Genomic DNA, 21,627 nt, shown 5'->3' on the forward strand with positions numbered 1-21,627 from the left:
ATGGAGCACAGTGTGGTCTTAAGTGGCCGATTGGCGCAGAAGAAGAAAAACAGAATCAGACAGAGAAATGTGAGTAGAAAAAGAGCAGTTATCTGCTCTATCATATTAGACTGCCATTTATTAAAATATTTACCGAGCTCTATAGCTGCAGTCGCTTAAGTGCGGCCAGTATCCAGTAATCGGGACATAGTGGGTTCGAGCCCACTGTCGGCAGCCCTGAAGATGGTTTTCTGTGGTTTCCCATTTTCACACCAGGCAAATGTTGGGGCTGTACGTTAATTAAGGCTACGACCGCTTCCTTCCAACTCCTAGGCCTTTCCTATCCCATCGTCGCCATAAGACCTATCTGTGTCAGTGCGACGTAAAGCAACTAGCAAAAAAAATTATATATTTACTGGCGCACTGGATGAACTACATACATGAGAAGAAAATGGAATTCAGATTACGCACCAGAAAGCGGTTCCAGAGCAGGTGCGCGCCTGCGCGTGCCAGCGAGTGCAATATGCTTGATGGACCGAGACGGGAGGAGGGGTACAGCTGGAGAATCGCGCGTTCCGTGGACGCCAGTTGCTCTCCGGCGTCGGCGAGCGTCAATGAACACGGGACACAGCTCGCGTCGCGGCGCTCTCCCCACTACACACGACCGCGTGCGTGTGCAAGTCGCGTCCGTACCCAGACCTCAAAACAAGTCAATTAATGATTTTAAATAATTTTTGAAATGCGTCCTGGTTTGAATAATTTTCAGATTCTTTCAGATAACAATTGAAATATTTAACTCTTAAGCATACTCATAATTAAAACCAGGATTGGTTTATGGGGAAACAAGTATTACTTTTAGTAAGGCAAATTACTGAAGTACTTTGTCTGCGGAAAGCTGTTAAAATGGAGTTGTCTCTTTCTGTGACAAACGACACCCAGTAAGTGCGAGCTCACAAGAGGGGGACCCGGTATAATTGGAGTGCAGTCTTTTGTAAACTCACTTAACAATTTATATCCTGTGTTTTATGTGACGAACCAGATCCTCAGCCTCTCACTGTGCCCTTGAACTCGTTAGTCTGTTTCCTTATCAGTGCGCGATATGTCAGTGGCCGAGTGAAACAAATAAACTTACTCTTTGGATATAACCAGTTGATCATGAAGCTGCACTCAGTGTCAAATCTCGGCGAGATAGCAGGATTATTTTCCGTCTACTTCCTGTTGAACGCAGGTAAGAAAACTCTGCACATGTTGCGTACCTTGATTTTCGTCACCTGTGAGTAGGGGCCTGCCTTTGTGAGTGAGTTGACCAATATAGGCACCCAGACCCCTCGCTTTTATCTTCCATATCCAGCCGTCCTTGGTCAACCTCTGTTCTCTTCCAAGTTACCTTCGTGCAGCGTAGGGTGGCTTTCATTCGCCTCCCTCTTTTCGATACTCTCATACCTCAAAGGGTCATTTTCGTTGTGCACAGATTTTCGGTTAAAGGCTTCCTGTTATTGAGACTGTGTAGCTCAGATGGTAAACCGGTGGCCTACTGAAGCCAGATCGCCTCCAAGGTACTCAAAACACGTCATCCTCATGCCAGTAGATTTACTGATACATAAAACTTGACCTGCGGACAAAATTTAGGCATTTCAGCGAAATAGTAAAACTTGTCTAGTTCCTGGGACAAAATATTACATTCTTCTTCTTCTTTCTTCGTTAGGGCCAATTAAAGAGTGCGGTTGAACTTGTTAGCTTGGTCTGACGGCTTCCGCTTTTTCTTAATCTCCTCCTCCCAAAATCTCTTCATAAATTCGCTGCGGTGTTTTCTTCCGTTCTTCTGTCCATCGTTTTCCACTGGTCCTTTTACAATGCCAAAGACTTTACGGCTGTTTATGGTATCCGCTGCAGCATTTATTTCTCACAAATCCTGCTTAATTCCTTCCAACCAGTTGACCTTTACTTCCTTCTTCTTCTTCTTCTCCTTCGCATTATTATTACCCTTATATTTTATTATTTCTTCGTTATGCCCAACTAAGCATCGCGATTGAACTTATTTAGCTAATTTCGTTGCCTTTTTCTTCTCTCTAAATCTCTTCGTATTTTCGCTGTGACTTTTCTTGTGATCTACTGACACATATTTTAGTGCTTGGATGATGTTTAAAGCATCGATTGTCGACTAATTTTCTGAACTTAAATCTGTCAAACAAAATGTCATCTGTGATGCCTATTTTCTGAAGATCCTTTACAACTTTGAGCAAGATTGATAATTCTTTCCGTCACTCTCTGATTACTCATTCTAAGAATATGCCCACAATATTTCAAACATCTTTTCCTAAATGTATCTGAGATTTTCTGTGAGTGTTGGTACAGGTCAACAGATTTCTTTATCATCCAGATTCCCTCCTGTACAGACTGGTTCAAACACGTTTCTTATGATTTTTATTTCTTGCTTTTCTACATCCTTAATCAATGATCTGCCCCCAAAGATCAGTTTTTCAAATGCAGATGGTGATTCAAGCTTGATAATACCTTTTTTGCATTTCTGGATATACATTTTTTATTATATCTGCTCCAAGCGAGCCTCTATGCTCTCTGCAGTTTACATGCCTTTTCTTTGTTTACTTCGCGATTCAGTTCTGATATGAGATTCTGGAGTCTTATTCTGGATGCAATTTCATGGAGTTTTTCAATGGATGGAATGGATACAATCGCTTCTTGTCTGTTATTGGACAACATTGCTAAAGTCATCAGCGAAGGCCAAACACTGTAAATTAATTAATTTTGTTTTCATGTAATCTGCCAAGAATTATTCCTTTAACTTTTTTCCCCAAGTCCTAATCACTTTTTGGAAAAAAGATTAAACAATAAGAGGGACAACGCATGTCCTTGTCGGACTCGTGTTTCAGCATCAAATGATTCAGACATTTCCGCTAAGAATTGAACCTTTGGAGTGGTGCCTGTTAGTGTTTGCATGATTAATGCTCTTCTTTTCCTGGCTACGATGAATTGTTCCAGTACACAGAAAAGTTTCGGTCTCTCTATCGAGTCATATGCCTATTTGAAGTCCACAAAAGTAATCACCGTTTGCCTGCTTTTACGAAGTTGTAGGATGGTCTTGAGGTTAAGAATATGTTCTGCGCACGACCTGCCTTTCCTGCACTCTGCCTGATATTCTCCGATCAAATTATTATTATTATTATTATTATTATTATTATTATTATTATTATTATTATTATTATTATTATTATTATTATTCCCGGCTCCATGGCTAAATGGTTAGCGTTCTGGCCTTTGGTCACAGGAGTCCCGGGTTCGATTTCCGGCAGGGTCGGGTATTTTAACCATCATTGGTTAATTTCTCTGGCACGCGCAGGTTGCCTAAGGGAGTCGCATCGAAAGACCTGCACGTGGCGAGCCGAACATGTCCTCGGACACTCGCGGCACTAAAAGCCATACGTCATTTCATTTCATTATTTCATTATTATAATTGTTGTTGTTGTTATTACATTCGGTCAGAATTTTAATTGTATGCCGATTAAATATAAGAGCTTTTACAATTTTATTTTCGTAAGTCTAAGAAGGAATGCTCCCGTCTCCTCCTCAACCCTAAGGTTCGAGGTAGTATGCATGCCTTCAACGCGGCTCCCTTCTTTGGCCAACAGCTTGAAGTGACAATACGTGTGTTTGCATTCAATATTTTCTGTCGATTAAACTCTAGTTCTTCCTTTATTCCTTCTGGTGTCTAGTTTCCCTTCAAAGAGGTTGATCCACAGGTCAGAATGAGGAAGCAAGTGGCAAAGATGCATGTCTCATTTGCTCGTTTGCGACTATCAGTCCAAGGTACTCTTAGAAGCCGACACCACCGAGCTCGATAGCTGCAGACGCTTAAGTACGGCCAGTATCCAGTAATCGGGAGATAGTGGGTTCGAGACCCTTGGGTTTCAGAACTTCAGTTTTCGCATGGTCCATGTTTCTGACCCCACACCTTACAACACCCCGTACGCAACTCATCGAGCTCGATAGTTGCAGTCACTTAAATTAGGTCAGTGTCCAGTATTGGGGTGATAGTAGGTTCTAATCACACTGCCGGCAGCCCTGAAGATGATTTTCCATGGTTTCCCATTTTCACACCAGGCAAATGCTTGCGCTGTACCTTAATTAAGGCCAGGGCAGCTTCCTTCCCAACTTGTTAAAAAAATTCGCGGAGTGCTTTCATACTTCCATGCCGATATTATCAGAGGGTAGTAGATATTTCTTTTTGAGAAAGCTTCCTTCGCTTGTGCTATCCGTGCGTTAATTTCTTCTTTCCTTCTCTCTCTCTCTTTCTTTCTTTCTTAATCTTTTACCCTGCAAGGTTGCTTTCTCCTTCGGACGCACCTCTACCGCCATAAGGGCAGTGTCCTGGAGCGTGAGACTTTGGGTCCGGGGATGCAAATACGAAAGAGGACCAGTATCTTACCGAGGCCGCCTCACCTGCTATGCTGAACAGGGGCCTTGTTAGGGGGATGGGAAGATCGAAAGGGAGAGGCAGGGAAGAGGGAAGGAATCGGTCGTGGCCTTAAGTTAGGTACGATCCCCGCATTTGCCTGGGGGAGAAGTGGGAACAAAGGAAAACCACTTCGAGGATGGCTGAGGTGGGAATCGGACCGCATTTTATTCAGTTGACCTCCCAAGGCTGAGTTCCAGCCCTAGTACCACTTTTCAAATTTCGTGGCAGAGCCAGGAATCGAACCTGAGCCTTCGGGGGTCGCAGCTAATTACAATAACCACTACACCACAGAGGCCCACGCATTAATTTCCGTCGTACATTTTCCTTCAGATGTGATCAGACTTCCTAGATATTTGAATTCCTTTACTTGACCAAGTTTTTTCTCCATCGACCAAGACACTGGCAACTTGGTCATCAACCCTTGTCTTCCTCTTTTTTAAAATTCTCATACAGCATCCCTATTTGTGATTTAGTGCCTTTTTCTTTTTCAGTTATCAGTTGTCTTACACATATTCGTATAATATTGTTGTAAATATTATTTACTGTCTACAACGGTAATTGTAAGTTACATGTTTATCGATCTTCATATGCAATGTTGTTAGCATTAATGTTCACGACGAATGATTTATTGTGCAGTTGAGAGTCCGGCTCCATGGCTAAGTGGTTACGTGCTGGTCTTTGGTCACGGTTTCTATTCCCGGCAGGGTCGGGAATTGGTTAATTCCCCTGGCACGGGGGCTGGGTGTATGTCTGGTCTTCATCATCATTTCACCCTCATCCCGACGCGCGGGTCGCCTGCGAGCGTCAAATCAAAAGACCTGCACCTGGCGAGCCGAACATGTCTTCGGACACTCCCGACACCAGAAGCCCTACGCAATTTCATTGTGCAGTTGAGAGATGAAGAACTTGAGACTGTTGTCTTCCAGATAACATGGCGAGGACACTTAAGGATAGCAAATATTGCTTCCTTACAGTCGTGGACAATCATGTTGTTGGATACTGAATCGCATGATGGTTGATGATTAATTCATTACGGCTTTCGAGGCCGACATCAATGTTGCGAACAAAAGTCGCCCACAGGAGGCTTTGCAATTATTCCCCGTTGTAAAAATACTTACACATATAAAGGTTGACCAGCGAATGTGGTGGTGGTGATTATTGTTTTAAGAGGAAGTACAACTAGGCAACCATCCTCTATATAACACTAATCAGAGAGAAAAAATGGATGGGATCCGACACTTCGAAAAATTAAGGTATCGGCCAAAGCAAGATAAGGGCCACGAAGGGCATGAAAATGAAAGACTCCCTGGGCCTCCATACATAATACCGCCAGGGATGAAAAGGAACATGAGTTTACGAAGGGAGGTCGGATAAAACAGAAGAAAGTGAGGATCCCGGAGAAGTAAGTGGAAGCAACTCCTGGACTCAGGTAAGAGCCCCGTGATGACGAAGTCATGGCCCCTGGATTTCCTATTGGTCGCCTCTTACGACAGGCAGGTGATACCATCAATGTTATTCAACCACCCCAACCCACAGCAGCATAAGAAAGAGAGCGAAAATTAATGAAATACTATCATCTTCGTACTATTGCAGAGTGCACACTCAGACAATAAACTTCCGTAGTTTTATTACGTCAGAAATGTGACAGATAGGATTTAAGGCACTCGAATCAAATTATAACATTTAAACGCATTTGATATTTCGATATCGCTAGGTAACTCAAGGTTTCAGCTGAATGCTAGCATGACAGATTTAGGGCGACGATACAATCTCTCCCTACGGGGGCTCGTTCTCTGAACACTCGATTATCCGCATTCTGCACACTTCGCAGCGCAAAAGAAATTGAACGTGTCAAACAATTTAAAAGATTATTGTGTCGGTTCGTTTGCAAATACAAACTAACAGAGCGAAAACACGCTCAATTTGTAAAGGTGTTACTGCGAACTTCTAAAATTTGTAACTAACTGCTCTTCGCGTTTTGTATGTTATATTGGTGAACACTTGCTACTAAAACTAAATACAACAAAGAGAACTTTGCAAGATTAGCACTACTCATTATAGCGTACGCGTTAATCAGTTGTTGCGGTGGAATTTAATTTAAGCATTTTTTAGCAGCTATGCGGCGCTGTACCCGAGGCTTCAGTGCTTTGGTGGGCTCGGTTGTTTAGAGGAAGTGAGGAATTATGAGGGAGTTTTTTCTGGGTGGATGATCTTACTTTCTTGATGGATCTGGTTAGGCCTATTGGTTTAGATATTGATTTGTGAGGAGTAGTGGTGGTGGTTGTGAGCCTGTGTTGGGTCGAATGAGGTGTAAAATGAAATGGCGTATGGCTTTTAGTGCCGGAAGTGTCCAAGGACAAGTTCGGCGCGCCAGGTGCAGGTCTTTTGATTTGACTCCCGCAGCCGACTTGCGCATCTTGATGAGGATGAAATGATGATGAAAACGTCACACACACGCAGCCCCCGTGCCAGCGAAATTAACCAATTAAGGTTAAAATTCCCGACCCTGCCGGGAATCTAACCCCGGACCCCTGTGACCGAAGGCCAGCATGTTAACCATATAGCCATGGAGCCGGACGAGAGCAGGTGTAATAATAATATGTGGAGTAGGGTGTTGGTGGCGCTTATTCTTTTAAGAGGAAGTACCAAGTGGGTAACCATTCTCTACATAACACTAATCAGAGAGAAGAATAGGATATGACACTTGGAAAAATGAAGTTATCAGTCAAAGAAACACAATGGCCTTGAATGGCGTGAAAATGAATGACTCCCTAGGTCTCGAGGGCTCTAATACCGTCGGGGTCGGAAAAGAACAAGAGTTGACCAAGAGAGGTCGGACAGGATAGATCACATGTGCTCAGCTGGACGTCCGTTAAGGCTAGCCCAGTGTGGCCGTCTGACGTGACGTAAATGCGGGTAGCTTATGTAAAAGGCATACGCCACAGCGAAGCGAGAGAGCGGACACACTTTGCAGAGAAGTGCATTGAAGTTCGAGTGTGATTACGAAAATCTTCTCACTGCTCAGAGAAATACTGATCGGGGTGCAGTATTTAAAACAAAGCGCTATAATCGCAAGAAAACTGACCTCTTCAAGAAATTCCGGTTTGATTTATACTGCGCTCGATATACAGAGTCAGTTTTATTGTCTTATATTTATTCAGTCAAAGAAAACTGACACGTTTTAATTTTATGATACAATCTACAAAGGTTTAAGCGTACAAGCTACAAATTACAGTTCCTTGAATGGGAATGACACTATTTCAATTTAAAAACGTAACATTTCTCTTATTCATTTTGCAAACAATTATATAATTACATAATTAAAGAACTCTACTGCTTGACGTTGCACAGTGTTGTATTGTCTTGTGACTTTCCCTGTTCATTGAATTTCTCGAAATAATATTGAAAATTTAGCAGGTGTCCGGTGATAATAGCGAGAGGGAGTCTGAGGACATGGATATTTACTATCCAGGATAAAAGTTCAACGACAATGTGCATGCATCTACCAGATAGCCTTCAAATAAATAACCTCACGGATGTTATTCTCGGTAAGCGTGATTGGATTGTTGGCAAGTTTATCAGATAATTTAAACCCAAGCAACGTCAAGCCACAGTTTATCCACCTTAACTCTGTATTATATTATAAATGTTCCTAAAGTACCCCTTAAACTGCAATGGTGAAAATTGTAATTCATTACGTGCAATATAAAAATAGTTCGGGTGGAAGCGTGTAGGCCTAACTCTTTATTGTATCCGGTCAAAATGCAATGAAGACAAACAACTTACTTCTTACAACGTAAATTGAAAACGACGGGGATTTCTGCGCTCTTTCTTTTACTATTTTCTACCTCCATCTCAAACTCGGGTATTACAGCAGTGATGGAGAGTGACCGGAAGAACTTCGCTCAACCTGCACGATTTGTGACAGCCCACTTACAGTACTGGGCACCTGCGTGAGCAGCTCTGGCATAAGTAAGTGGAAGAAAAACCACGACTCAGTTGAGGACCGAGTGGTAGCCAATTCACACTCGCCCCTAGGGCCTCTTTTATAGTCAAGTCTTACGACAAGCAGGGTGTTAATCTACCACTCCCACCTACAGTGGGGGTGAGTAGAGTGGGTGGACCGAGCTCGACAGCTGTAGTCGCTTAAGTGCGACCAGTATCCAGTACTCGGGAGATAGTAGGTTCGAATCCCACTGTCGGCAGCCCTGAAGATGGTTTTCCGTGGTTTCCCATTTTCACACCAGGCAAATGCCGGGGCTGTACCTTAATTAAGGCCACGGCGGCTTCCTTCCCACTCCTAGCCCTTTCCTGTCCCATCGTCGCCATAAGACCTGTCTGTGTCGGTGCGACGTAAAGCAACTAGCAAAAAGTAGAGTGGTTGTGTCTTGGCTGGGAAGGGGGGACGACCTGGTGAGGGTTATTTGAACAAACACATTAGTGAGAGACTCGAGAAAATATCTCCATCCCATGAAAAGTTATTCAAAGATTTGTTAATAGTAGCGCGCCGGTAAGTCAATCCCAGGACGCCATTCTGTCATCATCGTATTCAACGCCGTGAGAAACGGGCACAGACACTCCATGACATCATCTAACGTTTACGGACGATGTGATGGAAAGATGAAAGTTACTTTGAATACAATATGCCCATTGTCAGAGATCTTTCTATGCTAGGGAGTTTTAAGGGTACTAACTGCAAGCTAAATCGACTTTCATTCCCTTCATCGCGAACAGACTGAAGAGGACACATTCTACCCTAATTTTTGTGTCAGGAGATATACCTTCTGCACTAAATTACGTGTGGCTTTTCGTCTGGAAGTGGGAGGAAACCAGAACCGACCTATAAGATACCATCTCATCAATTTCCTGGAGCTGAAATGTAAAACCTGTTTCACGAGAGGACTTCAGCCAGGTTCTCCAATCAACTATGATAGCTGAGGCTGTGTTCGACAAGTTTCTGTCCATCACACCAGCAATACATTTACAGCAGAGCAGAGAACTCGAAATCAGGTCAACGGAGCGTGATTACTTTATACCGTGGTGGTATACTGTACATTAAACTCCATGAGGCTGGTGTTGGTGATCATGGTGATTTATATATATAAAACGCTAACGTGTATGTTTAACAAAACTTCATCTCTTACACCACAAGGAGTTAAAAGGTGCGGTTTGTACCAAAATCTTCCAAATCGTCTCAATAGTACAGCACAAGTATTGCATTCCTTGAAATGTCAACGGAAACACAATTTCAAGACAAATACATTAAATCATCACTCCAATAAAGGCTTACACTAACCCGCAATACATTCTGTACTCAGCAGGTTGCTAAGCAACTAACACTTTCACTATTCTCTGCTGGATACTCTTTGATTCTCTCACCTTCCACACGTTCTGAACATACTCAACAGATGGCAGAACATTCCTAATAACTAACATGCTCCTAACAGAAAACAGTCTACGCTTTACGTCGCGCCGATACAGATAGGTCTTATGGCGACGATGCGAAAGGAAAGGGCTGGGAGTTGGAAGGAAGCGGCCTTAATTAAGGTACAGCCCCAGCATTTGCCTGGTGTGAAAATGGGAAACCTCGGAAAACCATTTTCAGGGCTGCCGACAGTGGTGGAAGGTATCAAGTGGACCAGCCTTCTGTATCATCATTAATAAAGCGCAGGAATAAACGCTTGATAAAGTGGGTGTCTACCTACCCGAGTTAAGTTTTTGGTAGCTTTATATTTTTATTCCGTATACTGAAGCTATCAAGGTTCCGAAAGTTCAGTATTGCGCTGCGTGGTATTCAATCAAAATAAAGAGAAGTCTAGTTGATGTTAGTTGGTTTTAATATTATTAAGAGCCGTCCAATTAATACAGTGTCTGAACTACATATGGTTGATATGTTAGAGTCCAGTATCTCTGATGGAGAGACGTGAAGCCTAGAGATGTTGTGTGAACGAATCGTGGTTGGCGACTAGTTAATTATAGCTTGATTGCGCTAACTTATATAGTATATTCATCTCTGGATTTACGTGTCAACATCTTATAAAATATGTTGTGACAAAGGTGACGTACATTGTCTATTTACTGGGAGATTACAATAACAAGTTACTCATGAGTTGCACTCAAGGATACATTGTGATACAGTTAGGAAATATACTGCAATATGTTAGGGTCAGTTGTTATTGAAACTAGCCTCGTATCTTATTAACAATTTATGTAAGCTTGTCTTATTGATCATTTATATAAGCGTTGTTATGAACCAACAGGGAGTGAAGTAATTAGAATGTATTTCTTAATATAAGAAAATAATAAGTTCCGCTTAGAACTCAAATGGATGGACCGTTACGGTCCTACCTTCGACTACTGGGTTTGGTATACATAACTCCCGAACCAGCATTTAGCCACGGCCAACTGTATGTTGCGCTATCTCGGGCAAGATCGTTTGTAAATGTAAATCCAGAGAATATCGCATGGAAACAAGTGTTATAAACTAAATTTCGAATGAATCAGTTATTATGTATCGGTATTGTATGTTCATAAAACTATTGAAAAATAATATAACTGCGACAGGCATATCAAGATGAGTTATTTGTAAGGAATGCTGTGGAGCAACAAGGGAGTGGGAGGCAGTTAAAGGGATTTGACAGGCTGTACCGGGTACAGTCGGTAGAGTTACTTTCAAAAAACATCTGTCGTGTGTAAGAAATAATATTTAATTTCAAAGGTTCATATAGTTTTGTTTATTCATTCAAATTTTCATTTGCACTGCTTTCAGCAATTTTCAAAATTAAACCATTCTGATCATTTTTACTCAAATTTCTAAGACGATATTGAACTCACAGGCTCCTACTTAAAATTCCACGCAACTACAAATCGACCACTCGGATGAACCTCTGATCTCCAGTTGCTTACATCATTTTCATCGTTTGTTTTTACAAGACTTGACAGTCCTAATTTTCTTTCTCCACGTCTCGCAGTCTGTCGATACAAACGTAGTGGCGCTGAAAGAGTTTCTCCCGAGAGTGGTGGTGATTATTGTTTTAAAAGGAAATACAACTAGGCAACCATCTTCTATATGACACTAAGCATAGGAAAAAACTGGAAGGGATCCGATTCTTAGAAAAACGAAGGCTTCGAGTGCTCTAATGCCGTCGGGATCCGAAAAGAACATGTGTTGACCAACGGGGGCCGGATAGGGTAGACGAAAGTGATGAGCCTGGCACAAGTACGTAAGTAATACAGAACAACAACAATATGATCAAAGTTAATAGTTTTGCTTGTTCAGATTACAATTAAAATCCAACTTTGGAGGTTTCTTAGAAAATAGATTCAAGACATCTGTTGCCTTTAAAACTTTTTCTCTGTGAATATGAGAAAAAGCCATCCCTATGAGCCGACTGATTTTATTGTTAGTTTCTGTTATTCTTTTGTAAAATTTCCACGCGTTGGGGGCTATAAGTCTCCAGTACCCCCCCCCCCCCTTTGGCTACACCCTTGCCACCACCTCAGGCTCTTCCAAACTCCCAGTGTGGAGAAACGACCTGAGGACACCTCCTTGTTGCTGCTTATTTGTGTGAGCCTCTCTTGTTTAGTTCATGTTTTCCTCCAGCCCCGCAATGGTTTAGGATTCCGAGACACACCAAATCTTTCCTTTTCCTGTCTTTCGTGGTGCTTCCTCTTTTCATTTTTATCTTCTTATTGTCACGATCATTCTGTTCGTTCTGTATCGTGAGGCACACACTTGCCCATATTGAAAGTATCTCAAGACGATGAAAGTATCCGTGTAAATATAGTTTATTTAACGTTTCCTAACACATTGAAAATACGATAACCACTACTTAAGATAAACTGACAGAACGAGAAATATAAGGAATAAGAGGCTACAAACAATTGCGCAAGAATTGCAACAAGTTAAGCGCATATGTCCGTCTTTCTATTGACAAACAGCGCAGAGAGAAGACAATGTCATGATCTTAGCCGTTGTTGTTACTAACCGATATACCCGTTCTCCTAACATGTAAAAAACAAGTTGAAAACCTGAAAGGTAGTTTTCATGGAACAGCGCTTCAAACTAAGACAAAAATGTGACGTCACACACATACTCTGTTACAAGATGGCGCCGTGTTGCCTTGCGCGCGCGCGCGCGCGCGCGCGCTGAAACAGCAAAAGCAATAAAATAAGCTCAACTTGTACGAGTCCAGCAGACATCTTGGATTCAGGAGAACAAATGGACTGTATCGCGATTGACCTGTCTAAGGCATTTGCTAGGGTGGATCATGGGAGACTACTGCCAAAATGAGTGACTAAGAGTGACTGAATGGGTTGCTATATTTCTAGACAATAGATCTCGGAGAATTAGAGTAGGTGAAGTTATTTCTGACCCTGCAATAATTAAGACGGGAATTCCTCAAGGCAGTATTATGGAAACTATATGTTTTCTTATATTTATATAAATGATATGAACTAAGAAGTAGCCTTTTGTGGATGATGTTATTCTGTATAGACTAATAAATACGTTACAAGATTGTGAGGAACTGCAAAATGACCTCGATAATGTTCTGAGATGGACAGTAGGCAATGGTATGGTGACAAACGCGGTTAAAAGTCATGTTGTGAGTTTCACAAATAGAAAAAGTCCTCTCGGTCTTAATTACTGCGTTGATGGGGTGAAAGTTCCTTTTGAGGATCATTGTAAGCACCTAGGTGTTAATGCAATCAAAGATCTTTATTGGCATAATCATATAAATGGGATTGTAAATAAAGGTTACAGATATCTACACATGGTTGTGAGGGTGTTTAGAGCTTGTAAAGGAGAGGGCGTATACGTATATGGTAAGACCCCAACTAGAATATTGTACCAGTGTATGGGGCCATCTTCAGGATTACTTGATTCAAGAACTGGAAAAAATCCACAGAAAAGCAGCTCGAATTGTTCTGGGTGATTTCCGGCAAAAGAGTAGTGTCACAAAAATATTGCAAAGTTTGGGCTGAGAAGACTTGGGAGACGAGTTGCTCGACTAAGCGGCATGTTCCGTATTTAAATGATCGCGGATTTTCAGACATAGAAATATTTCTAACATTCGGGAAAGGGAGTGCCACTGTTTTCGACCAGTTTCGAAAGTTTCCTAGGAGCCCAGTGTGATTAGCTGCCACCCACGGAGGCTCGGGTTCGATTCCCAACGTTGCTGCGAAATTTGAAAAGTGGTACGAGGGATGTAAGGCGGGCCCGTTCAGCCTCTGGAGGTCAATTGAGTAGAGGAGATTTCGATTCCCACCTCAGCCATCCTCGGGGTGGTTTTCCGTGGTTTCCCACTTCTCCCCCAGGCAAATGCAGGGATGGTACCTAACTTAAGACCACGGTCGCTTCCTTACCTCCTACTTGTCTATCACTCCATTCTTCCCATCCCCCACAAGGTCCCTGGGCGAGATACTGGTCCTCCTCACCAGTTGTATCCCCGACCAAAAGTCTCACGTTCCAAGACACTGCCCTTGATGTGTTTGAGGTGGGATTCCTGGCTGAGTCTGAGGGAGAAAACAACCCTCGATTGTACACGGATTAAGAAAGAAAGAACAGAATCTGTTTTCAAAACTGAACCGAATTAACATCTTTGCTGGAAAGTTATTCACGAGTAATTTTGTTGGGATCGGTTCATCGTCTCATAGATGAAGCAAATTACGGCTGTAATCTGTCAATTATTATTATTATTATTATTATTATTATTATTATTATTATTATTATTATTAATATTAATATTATTATTATTTATGCGCTAGGGCCTTCCAGGACCACGTTATATCTTATTACATTTGGCAGAGAACTTTGCTTCGTTTTTCGAGCCCAGAACCCCCTCATTCTTTCTGAGTCGGCCGCCTTGCGTTCCTCTGTCCAAGGGACACCATGTATTCTTTTCGGTTGTTCGTATGGGTTTAGACCGTTCGTCACTATCTTCGTTCGAAAAAGACCTTGCGGTTTGATCTGTAGCTCTTGAAGGTCTTCTTTGGTGTTTCTAAATCAAGGCTTCGTGGCTTGAAGTTTTGAATCAAATAGGTTGAAACATCTGTTTGGTCAACCTGTTCTCGTCCATTTGTTTGAGGTGCCCGTATAATCTCGCCCGTCGTTTGAAGATGGTGTCTGCTTTTTTCTCTATTTTGTTACAGATTTCGTTATTTGAGACTTTTGCGGATGCCATTCCTTTAGTTGCACCCCATGATTCCCCTCATTATTCTGCGCTTTTTTCTCCAGTTCTTCGATGAGTCCTTTATTGAGTTTCGGATGAATATGCAACTACTGGCTTCAGAACCAGAACCGTTTCATTGTGACGTATCTTAGTATTTTGGCAAAGGCATTTATTTTTGAGGGCATGTGATTGAGAGTCGGAGGGCGAAAATTGGCTCCTTGTGTCCTGTGCCATCTGTTTACGAAAGTTCCCGATGACTCGAAAAAATGTCTGTTTGCACTGGCGGGGAAAATCTATCTGGCTGAGAGGAGGTACTTTACTTCCCGTCAGCAGAGAAACTCCCTCTGCCCTCATCGCGGAAATTAGTTCGGAGTATTTAAGAATTAGGAGGGAGAACCTGTCTTCGTACCAAACGAAGATGTTTGGTATTTGGAAGAGGCCGACATATGTAAACTATTGCGGATCATGTGACTCCCTATCGCAGCCCAGGAGATATGTTGCGATGATCTGAGATGCTAAAACTCTGTGCGAGGAGCACCCATGGCTTTAGTAAGGCGAATGAAAAACCGCGGAAAGCCATTCTCAGAACAGCCGATCGCATTCCAAATGCAGAGCTGTAGAGTGGAAGTCAGTGTGTTCGGTGCAGCCCTGTATCTGATGATGATGATGTTATTGGATTTACGTCCCACTAACTACTTTTACGGTATTCGCAGACGCCGAGGTGCCGGAATTAAGTCGCGCAGGAGTTCCTTTACGTGCCAGCAAATCTACTGACACGAGGCTTTCGTATTTGAGCACCTTAAAATACCACTGGAGTGAGCTAGGACCGAACCTGCCAAGTCAGGGCCAGAAGGTCAACGCCTCAACCGTCTGAGCCACTCAGCCCAGCGCCCTTTATCTGGTACAAGCCTCGAGTGGAACAATATCCAGCGCCGAGTGTACGCCGCTACCTGGGCCGCTGAAGCGTGTGCAATTTCAGGCCGAGTTCGCTAAAGCTCGCTAATCCTCCAGTATCATTCCATCAGCACGCTCCTCTTTGGATTTGAGATTACCTCGCCAGCCGGATAATAAATAACGTTCTTTCTCTACTCCTTTGAGCTATACAACATACTCTCCTGATTTAAAAATACATCGTCTTTCGCCTTGTTTACATTCCCTACAACAAGAACATGATGTGCACAGTCCGAGTTGCGCGGTTCGATAGCTGAGCGCGGAATCCCCAAAGTCCACAGTCTCTCACGTGGACGTGAGAAGTGACCAAAACTCGCATGTTTGTTTTTCACTTGTTTGAAGAAATTAAGCTTTCCTGAATCCTAACATATCTGTTCCCTTCACCTGTCAGCCGAAAGTAGCATTATTCTCTTTTTTGACAACCACATACCATCGATCATTTACTATCACCGCTTCGGGATGGTGGAATGCTCTTCCCAAAGACATCAAGGATGCTGCATCAAAAAGTATATTTAAAACCTCCTACCAGCAGTTCCTCGTTAAGTGCTTCCAGCAAGGTGCAGTACCTGTATGAGTGGAACGAGTGATTGTGTGTGAAAATGATATGAGATTATTGCACAATAAATTAAATATTGGTTTAATATGATAATTTAAATTAAATTAAAAACATCCATATTGTATTTACGAAGTAGCCTAAAAATAGGTAGTAGTAAGTACAGTATTTAACTTAGATCTAGTCATGCAAGGATACAATTAGTTAAATTTCATTAAGCTTACTAGTATTTTTACATTCGTATTTCTTTCGTTGTGTATTGAATTTTTTTTCAAACCTGTTTTATGTAGGCAGTTACTTTTTCTTTCTTTCTTCTTTGCGTGTATATATTCATATGTTTGTCTTAAAAATTAGTGTTATTTGTAGTTCTTGGTATTTTAAGTTAATCGATGTCGTTATATGGAATAATAACAATATGTGTGTGGTTAAGTGTAAGAAAGGGCCACTTCGCCCAAGAGCCCTAACTTCGCCACAGAAAACAAAGACTTTATCTATCTATCAAGTGATTAGGGAATGTTAGGTTATTCAGCGAGGAGCGAAGATGGACGTGATACTACATTAAAACACAGCTAAAAGAGTATCATATAGAATTAAAAATACTGTATACTGTGTTAGAACTTTCGCTTGGGATTTCACAGTCAATTCTTAGAAGAAACAAGAAATCATCATATTCCGCACTGTGAATTTGCGTGCTCTAATGGCGTCCTTACGCATGTGCGTACCGAAATGTTAACGAATATACGAACATTTCATAGAAAGCTTCATTCACACATGTTAAAGATATTTTGTTTATCAACATGCTCGAAAAATTAATGAACACGCTATTTTGTTTATTAACATCCTAAAATATTCATGTACATTGATTATTAAAATGTTAACGAAAACCTTTAGGCGCAATGCACACTGAGGAGACTCGCTCGGACGACGACAATGGATGTGGCGCAGAGGTGATGTGAGTCGAAAAACCGAGCGACAGTTCCGTGTTGCTTACCTTCCACAATGTCTTCTTCAGACGATGAAGATGCCTCGGCTCGCGTATAATTCACAAATTTTTTGAAAGACAGAGAAAGTGATGGGTGCACCCTTTGTGGTTGAAAGATTTTTTTTTTTGCTAGGGGCTTTACGTCGCACCGACACAGATAGGTCTTATGGCGACGATGGGATAGGAAAGGCCTAGGAGTTGGAAGGAAGCGGTCATGGCCTTAAGTAAGGTACAGCCCCAGCATTTGCCTGGTGTGAAAATGGGAAACCACGGAAAACCATCTTCAGGGCTGACGATAGTGGGATTCGAACCTACTATCTCCCGGATGCAAGCTCACAGCCGCGCGCCTCTACGCGCACGGCCAACTCGCCCGGTTTGTGGTTGAAAGAGGGAAGGAAGTATGGATTACTCGACGTGATTAAAAAATTGTACATGTACTCGGAACTTTTCCAGAACTTTTATTGGATGTTTCACAATGTTTGTATAATAAAGGACAGTGTTCAGAAAAAGACTAAAAATTGGAGAGAACCTGTTAGCCCGGAACAGAGTATCCTGATAGCCTTGAGGCAAGTCGAACTACACAAAAAAAAAACTCAGTAATAAAACAGGAAGGATTGTATACTTCAGTGTGTCTTATTTCAAACAAAACGGGCAGCTGCAAGAAATCGAGTGGAAGATTCTGAGGAAAATTCAGGAACCGCAGAAGACAACTGAAATGAAATGACGTATGGCTTTTAGTGCCGGGATATCCCAGGACGGGTTCGGCTCACCAGGTGTAGGTCTTTCTATTTGACTCTCGTAGGCGACCTGCGCGTCGTGATGAGGATGAAATGATGATGAAGACAACACATACACCCAGCCCCCATGCCGTAGGAATTAACCAATGAAGGTTAAAATCCCCGACCCGGCCGGGAATCGAACCCGGGACCCTCTGAACCGAAGGCCAGTACGCTGACCGTTCAGCCAACGAGTCGGACAGAAGACAACTGATGGACTTGAAAGAAAAGGAGAAATGAGGAGATATACAAGTACACTGACAATATCACGGACCCAATGCCAAAACGAAGGCTGAAATACTACGACCACCTGGTAAGAATGAATGACAACCGGCTGACCGGAAGGATATTCAGATACATTATGGGGTTAAAGGCCTTCGCCAAGTGGGTAGAAGGGATGCGGAAGAACTTGGAATTACATTAGAGATGATCCACGAGAGAAGAGTTCAGAAGCAGAGTTCATGTTGTAAATCCATTTGAAGAGAAACCACTATAAAGGAGACCCGAACGGTTCATTCCCGAACAGAAGAGAAAGATGAGAACGGAAAGAATGAATAGATACTGGGAAGAGAAGAGAAGAAAGACCAAGAAGCCTTAAGTTCTATGTGGCCTATAGTTGGCCAAATTCGAAAACAAAATAAATACATAATTAAATAAAGTAAATAGAAAAACTTATAACTGACTTTCTATTTACGATTGTTATGTTATTGCGAACTTCTGTATGTGGGTTGTCGCGTAGGGACGTGGATACTCAATTATGAGTACAGCCCAAGCACAGTGTAACGTGGGGGTGGGCAGAGGGTAAATGCCGTAAATGCACGACTGGTAGCGTTTAACTCTGAAATGTATTAGCTAACTCTAATAACTTACACAACTACAGAGATACAATCATCTCGCTAATTCGTACGTTCTCTCCCTCTTTCTCTTCTCAACGTTCAGTCACACCAGCTATTCAGTCTAACACGAGCTAAAAAATTGTTCTACACAGACTACTAGGGCAGTACACTGAACACCACACTATACACACTAACAGCACGTCGCTCAGCTGCACAGTTCCGTCAGTCTACATGCAGCGTCCGTCCACTGTGAAGCACGCTGATCCAGTACTCACAGCTCCATTCCACTCAACCCGCTCTCAATCGCCCGCTGGCTTAGCGCACACTGAACTCCTTCAAGCTCATTCTATTTTACTTATAAGGGGAGACCAACCCTTTCAGATACATGGCGAGAGTATTAACCTCCGGAAATAACTGGAATCAGAAATATCTGGCCTCCTCTCGCACTATCATGGAGGTCTGCGTTGACATCACGTCGGTATTAGTGGCAAAGGGCTGACCAATACGCGCTTGACTAGTCTGACTGGCTGCCTGCAGTAAGGAGAGAGCGTGATGTCCGCAGATGGAGCCAGACTGACTTTCTTCACCTAAGGTCCTACATTAAAAGGCAGACAGCGTCGCAATATGTTTCATGTATTTGGTAAATTCCCAAAATGTTATACATTATATGTCTTCTCTCCTGAGCCTTGACCAGATTCCGGCAGCGTGAAGCATTGCCAGCCTCACTATTCTCTTCTCCAGCCTTCCTATAATGCCTAGTTTAAAGCGGCACATACACATCAAACAGAGACTGCTGGGTCGGTAGATGCAGAGTGGGTCTCGGCCCATAAGTGGACATGGCTGGACCGTGGTCCAGCAGTTCTGTACTCTCACCAGCCAACCAAGCAGGGAAAGGGTGGCCACTGCTCTACCGTGGCTCTACGCCTCTGCATTCGGGAAACGGGACAGGGCTGGACCTCACGGCTGGCCGCAACGGTCGTCTGTACTGAGAATGGTTCCCGTGGTTTTCCATTCTCCAGCACTAAGGCGAATGCCGGCTAGTATAGGCTACGGCCACCAAACCCGTCACCTTTTCCCAGCTTCTCCTTCACCACAAATCTCCCAGCCTGAAAGACGGCGTCACCGCCTAAGAGGCCCGCCTCCCCCTTCAGGGGAGGAATGAAAACAGTTTAGTAGCAGTAGAGACTCTTGTGCAGACTGAATGATAGTGTATAGTGGAGTTTGAAGTGTTTTCTAACAATCTGCAATACTTTGTGCAAGTCGTAGTGCTGGACAATGGTTGGCAAGCAAAGAAAGGTAACCTGTCGAAGTGAAGCTCTCATTCAGTTTTAACTTACGCTGGGCTGAGTGGCTCAAAGGCGCTGGCCTTCTGACCCCAACTTGGCAGCTTTGTTCCTGACTCAGTCCGGTGGTATTTGAAGGTGCTCAAATACGTCAGCCGCGTGTCGGTAGATTTACTGGCACGTAAAATAATTCCTGCAGGACTAAATTCCGACACCTCGGCGTCTCCGAAAACCGTAAAAGTAGTTAGTGCGACGTAAAGCCAATACCATTATCATTAGTTAAAATTTCCGTCCGACTCGTTGGCTGAATGGTCAGCGTACTGGCCTACGATTCAGAGGGTCCCGGGTTCGATTCCCGGCCGGGTCGGGGATTTTAACCTTCATTGGTTAATTCCATTGGCTCGGGGGCTGGTTGTTTGTGCTGTCCCCAACATCCCTGCAACTCACACACCACACACAACACTACCCTCCACCACAATAACACGCAGTTACCTACACATGGCAGATGCCGCCCACCCTCACTGGAGGGTCTGCCTTACAAGGGCTGCACTCGGCTAGAAATAGCCACACGAATTTATTCTTATAGTTAAAATTTCGAATAGAGAATTACGGAGAGATTTCATTTACGCTTATCAGCCTCTTCCACAGTTGTGGCAACTGTAAAGGACTCCTCTAATAATCATAACTTAAAGTATGGCGGTGATGGTATGCATGTGGAGAAATTAAAACGAATTGACAAGGCTGGTATTAGTGGAAGGAGATTAACGGCCTTAGAACCGCCTCCGCTGGCCTGTGGCAACAATGAGCCGCTGTCAACACACGGCTGGACGACGCTTCAGTGCTTGCCCATTGTTGCAACACGTTCGATGCCTGCTCACAACAGCAGATGACAAGCCACACCGTTTCAGAGATGCTCCTAGCAAAGTGTAGTGCGATCACAATTCGCCCTCTGTCAAACGAAGAGAGATCGGCTGCATTCTTCCTTCTGATGCCGGAGACACTATTATACTATGTTACCAGTATGACACTTGTTACTTTCCCCGTTCCAGCCGCACTAAATGTTGTCTGGTCGAGGTGATCATCAGTGTAAAGCTGCACAAACTGCTTCAGACATACTCACATCACTAACAATTGCTCTGTGGCTGTACATCACAGTTTATTTGATAGATCGTGTCTTCTTTTTACGGGCCTTTGGGGTCAACACTTAACGTGTTCAAGGCCGGATGAATTAGTGCAGTGTGTTGTGTGTCTACAGGCTCATTCACCTGAGATGTTGCAAAGAAATGACTTCTAATTCAGGGAAGATATCAATATTTTGTTGTCATATTCTTAAAAGGTATTAATGGACTCGAAAGATTTTGTGTTAATCCCTGTGAACTTAACGACGTGACGTAACCGTAAAATTAACGTAAGTCTGTGGTATCCACAGTGGAGGAACGTGAAGTGTAGAGAGCAACCAATGAAAACACTGCCATCTCATTTAGCACGGAAGTCGGGTTTTATGCTATCTCGCAGTTTTATATTTCGATATTTTATTAACTTGATAGAATCAGTGACATTGTTACTTCAAACACCTCTGGAGTAGTACAATACAGGGATTCGGGCGCCTCCTCCCGCAGGA

At 43.0% G+C, this 21,627-nt stretch overlaps 1 protein-coding gene across 2 annotated transcripts in view; it reads left to right on the forward strand.

Moving 5' to 3' along the window:
• Window positions 1-1,087: 1,087 nt before the first annotated feature.
• Window positions 1,088-21,627, forward strand: part of LOC136881004 (uncharacterized) — a 1,030,421-nt gene continuing 1,009,881 nt past the window's right edge. For both annotated transcript variants that reach the window (XM_067153581.2, XM_067153580.2), the window contains exon 1: window positions 1,088-1,207. In XM_067153581.2, coding sequence (XP_067009682.1) covers window positions 1,135-1,207 — 73 coding nt within the window. In that variant the 5' untranslated portion in view covers window positions 1,088-1,134. The remainder of the gene's footprint in view (window positions 1,208-21,627) is intronic.

The sequence above is a fragment of the Anabrus simplex genome, chromosome 9, assembly GCF_040414725.1.
Source record: "Anabrus simplex isolate iqAnaSimp1 chromosome 9, ASM4041472v1, whole genome shotgun sequence".
In the NCBI taxonomy this organism is placed as follows: domain Eukaryota; kingdom Metazoa; phylum Arthropoda; class Insecta; order Orthoptera; family Tettigoniidae; genus Anabrus; species Anabrus simplex.